General features: G+C 39.9%; 2 protein-coding genes across 5 annotated transcripts in view; one reads left to right on the top strand and one right to left on the bottom strand.

Moving 5' to 3' along the window:
* LOC107620283 lies at positions 1,043–2,409 on the top strand. The gene is made up of 2 exons (XM_016322467.1): positions 1,043–1,112; positions 1,352–2,409. The coding sequence occupies exons 1-2, from the start codon at positions 1,043–1,045 to the stop codon at positions 2,407–2,409; spliced, it is 1,128 nt and encodes a 375-aa protein (XP_016177953.1).
* The window catches only part of LOC107622256, a 2,366-nt gene continuing 1,704 nt past the window's right edge, over positions 3,503–4,164 (bottom strand). Inside the window, exons 3-4 of one of the 4 annotated variants that reach the window (XM_021114108.1) lie at positions 3,968–3,998; positions 3,503–3,826 (exon numbers count right to left, since the gene is read on the bottom strand). In XM_021114108.1, coding sequence (XP_020969767.1) covers positions 3,802–3,826; positions 3,968–3,998 — 56 coding nt within the window. In that variant the 3' untranslated portion in view covers positions 3,503–3,801. The remainder of the gene's footprint in view (positions 3,827–3,967; positions 3,999–4,164) is intronic. The other 3 variants (XM_021114109.1, XM_016324128.2, XM_016324129.2) reach the window with 3 other exon arrangements.

Genomic DNA, 4,164 nt, shown 5'->3' with positions numbered 1-4,164 from the left:
ATCCTAAAAAAAATGAAAATAAATGACTAACTATACTAATATTGCTAACAATAATATTAACTAAAATAATTGCATTTAAGATATTAATCAAATAATAAACTTTAAATTAGTAAAAATAATATACTTACATAATTATGTTGTCCCAAATTATTTATAATATTCTTTATCGCCGACATATAATCACGTACCATTTTTACTAAACATGCGTTTATAATTTTTAATGTATAAATTTTACACTAAATACGCTAAATATTCTCAATAAAACACTGAAAGTTCTCTTCACTCTCTACACTCTCTGAACTCTATTCACTCTCTCAACTCTCTTCTAAATATTAATCAACTCATTTGAGAGAAGAGGGAAGTTTGGGTGGGAGATTTATAAAACCAAATTCTTTTGCATCGCGCGTTCTCAGAGTAGGCATGCTTCCTGCATACAGACATATTAACAATATACATACAGCGTGTTGGTCAAAAAGAAAAGAAAATCTCTAAAAAGCTGCATAGATTCTCTGAAATAGCGAAAGAATTTTTACGCCACCTGCTGCAATAGACATTCTTTATGTTGGTAGTAGCTCGCCATGCATCCTGCTTTGCTAAAAAAGCTGCTTCCACTGATAGTAACACGCAACCTGTGTGTTGATGGGACTCACCACGTGTTCTTCTTCCCTACAAAAGCTGGTTCGAGTTAAAATAACATGTTTTCTGCGTATTAGCTCAAACAATGTTACAGATTTACAGCTCCATATTATAATATAACACATCATAATAGAATATAAAATATAGCTGCATAACACATAAATATTATTTATATTAAATCTCTTTTCCTTTTCTTATTTTTTTTTCGTCCCTAGAAATCAGTATCCACCGACGCCGCCGACATGACAATCATAATATTTCGTCAAAAAAAAAAAGGGTAAAGAAAAGAAGATTTATAGGCTTTTTTATATAAATAAGCAATGCAGAAACATTAATTCCAGGAATACGCATGGCTGGATTTATTCACTGAAATACGCATGCCCAACTCACTGCCACCGGCCACGAAATGGATTTACACTCCAATTCGCAGCAGGCGACCACGAAATGGGGCAGAGCAGCAGGAGAGGCCATCTCAGGTGCGCCGTCCACGAAATGGGAAAGCTGCCATTTTGTGGCTGGCGCCCACAAAATGGGTATTGCGCGGAGGGCGAGCACGAAATGCTGCACTTCAGGCGTACCGGCCACGAATTGGCAACAGAATTTGACTATATAAACGCTCGTGGATCAGCAACGAGAGAAAACATTATCACTCTCGTCTCACACTCCAAGCTTCCCCTCAACCTCTGCACCCTCTTTCTTTCTTTATAATTTTTAGGTAGTGAATTTGAATCTGAGATTTGTATGGCGGGGGAAAATGTTTACGTGATTATATATCCTAATGGAGAAATTTCTCACACGGCAGAAGGTATTACATTCGTTTGCGACGATCCGCTGTGGATAATGATTCCACCACAAACATCGTTGCAGGATTTGAAGAATCTGATTCTGATGCACACCGGAATGGTTGGGAAAAAAGAAATTATGAAGCTGACCTACAGAATGCCGGTTGCGGTGGCCAACTCGTTTTCCTATCAAAAAATGCAGATAAAAGCTGATCAGCATGTGTCGATGATGTTTTCTTATCATCGCAGCATAGGAAGCATCTATTCATTGGAGCTTTGTCTGAATCTTCAGGACATTGGTGGAAGCTCGTCCAGTTCGAATAATGTGGAGGGTGTCGGGAACCGCGGAGCTGGTGATTTTGTTCCAGATCGGGATACCATTAGGGCCCCCAGTCCAAGCTTCAACGCATTTGTCCCGAGGGTACAAAATTTAGTTATTCGTGAAGCACGCCCCGCCCCTTCTACACACGTGGGGGTCGATAGGGTTCCAGAGGCTGCTATTGTAGATACGTCTGACGAGGATGAGATTGAAGATTTCAGCGGTGATGAAGCAGATGTCGTTCCAGAGACGCAGCCTCTACATGGCGATGATGTGCCTCCAACACGGGTCGAACCTGTAGGTGGTGGTGGTTCTTCCTCCATGCCGTCACACTACCTATCCTTAAATTTGGGTGCGATGCATTCGACTAACGTAGAGGACAGACCGAGCACGTATCCTGTGTCAGGCGAGATGGAGCTTGAGGTTGGGCTGAAATTTCTTAACCGGGAATCAGCGATGCTAGCGGTAAAAAACTACAACATACGCAGGAGTGCAGAATATAAGGTTGTAGAGTCAGACCAAAGCAGGTATGTATGTCGATGTAAGCAGTTCGGGGACCGATGTCGTTGGATGGTACGGGTTGCGAAGACAAGGTCCTGTAGATTTTGGGAAATCCGAAAGTATGAAGGTCTCTCTGATGAAACTTACTCCATGACCTCAACGTACCGCTAACAGGCTGTCCGTCTATAGGTAGCCCTAGCTGCATGGCTACATCCTCCAGAGTTATAGTACACTCACCCCAAGGGAGATAAAAAGTGTGCGTCTCAGGACGCCACCGTTCCACAAAGGCACTGATAAGTGGATTGTCGTACTCGAAACGCTTGATCAAAGAGGCATGATAAAATCCGGTGCGTCTCAAATAAGGGTCTAGCCTCTCCCACCTCATTTCCATGGTTGGATCCCCAGCCTCTAACATGAATACATCTACGAGCGTGCCATGCGGAGTAAGAACACGTGTGGGCTACAACATAGGAAACCAAGAAACACAACAGTTACAAATACTCTTTAATAAAAGGTTAATATCGAAAAAAAAAATTTACTAACAATCCATTACAATAGCAAATTGATTAACTGTGTAAACAAACCTTATGAAGTAAGTGTGCCGCTATATGATGTTCGTCCAGCCGGTTCAAATTTTCCTCCACGTTCATCCCACCCCCACTCATATTAACTTATTTTTTAAATTGAAAAACTCACTACCAGAAGCTCACCTCCTCTCAGGTTACATTTACCATGCTAACCATTTATTTTTTCCTACCCCACTTGAAAATGAAAGCTCTCCCCAACCCCCCTTTTATACAACTCTCGGCTCCATTTCCCACTGTCCCCTGCTACCAGACACAGCCAATGCATGCTGCTGCCGTTCAGAACACCCAACTCGTGGGCGCCAGGCACGCATCCACCCATTTCGTGGGCACCGGCCTTGACATGGCCCATCTCGTGGGCGCCGGCCTTGACATGGTGCACCTCCTCTGTGCCAGCCACGAATTGAAAAAGCTGCTGCTGCTCTGCCCCATTTCGTGGTCGCCTGCTGCGAATTGGAGTGTAAATCCATTTCGTGGCCGGTGGCAGTGAGTTGGGCATGCGTATTTCAGTGAATAAATCCAGCCAGGTGTATTCCTGGAATTAATGTTTCTCCATTGCTTATTTATATAAAAAAGCCAAGATTTATAGCCTTTATACATTTTATAATTTCATTATTTCAAACACAAATGAAACTTATAGAAACTTGCGTTACGTATCAAATTGGACAAACAAGAAAAACTTAGCATAAGCACACATTAAAATAGGCTTTGTATTATTTACCACACGTGTAATATAATAAGTTGTATGATACACCATATAGTATATTATTATAGCACGTATCTGCCAAAGTAACAGAGCTATATATATAGTTAATAAACTAATGTTTATTTATTGTCTTCTTGTCACTGTCTCCAAAACTTGTTCTAACACCATTCATCAAGGAAGAAATTTCGGTTGGAAACGAATGGATATACCTCCAATTGATATCTGAAAGGATGATCAATGATCATCATTTTGTGATGCCATGGTACATTTTCATCATCGGTATAGTTCCGGTTCTGCACTTTCATTTGTAATCATATATATATATAGTTATAACAGATTTACAGTGAGGATCATCAATTTGTGTGTTAAAGCTAGAGATATATAATCATTAAAAGGGTATATAAGAATTTGGAGAGAAGTAGAGTAGAATATGTCTTACCAATTCTTTAAAGCCTGATTAGGGTTGGTATAGAAGCCAACAAAATTTGTATAGTGAATATATAATTCTCTCCAATTTGTATAGTGAATATAATAACTTTTATGGTTCTAATTTCTAGACATATATTTTCATTTGTATAGTTAGAAAGAAAAACATTTGTATGTCCAAATTTATCATATTATTAAATATTCAATTAT

Source organism: Arachis ipaensis, chromosome B10 (assembly GCF_000816755.2).
Source record: "Arachis ipaensis cultivar K30076 chromosome B10, Araip1.1, whole genome shotgun sequence".
Classification (NCBI taxonomy): Eukaryota; Viridiplantae; Streptophyta; class Magnoliopsida; order Fabales; family Fabaceae; genus Arachis; species Arachis ipaensis.
This window is presented reverse-complemented; position numbering and strand designations above follow the sequence as displayed.

Excerpts from the sequence above, each read along its gene's own strand:
- LOC107620283 (XM_016322467.1), top strand. The coding sequence starts at position 1,043 with ATGGATTTACACTCCAATTCGCAGCAGGCGACCACGAAATGGGGCAGA. Across the intron at positions 1,113-1,351 it reads AGCAGGAGAGGCCATCTCAG|GTAGTGAATTTGAATCTGAG; the intron begins GTGCGCCGTCCA and ends TATAATTTTTAG.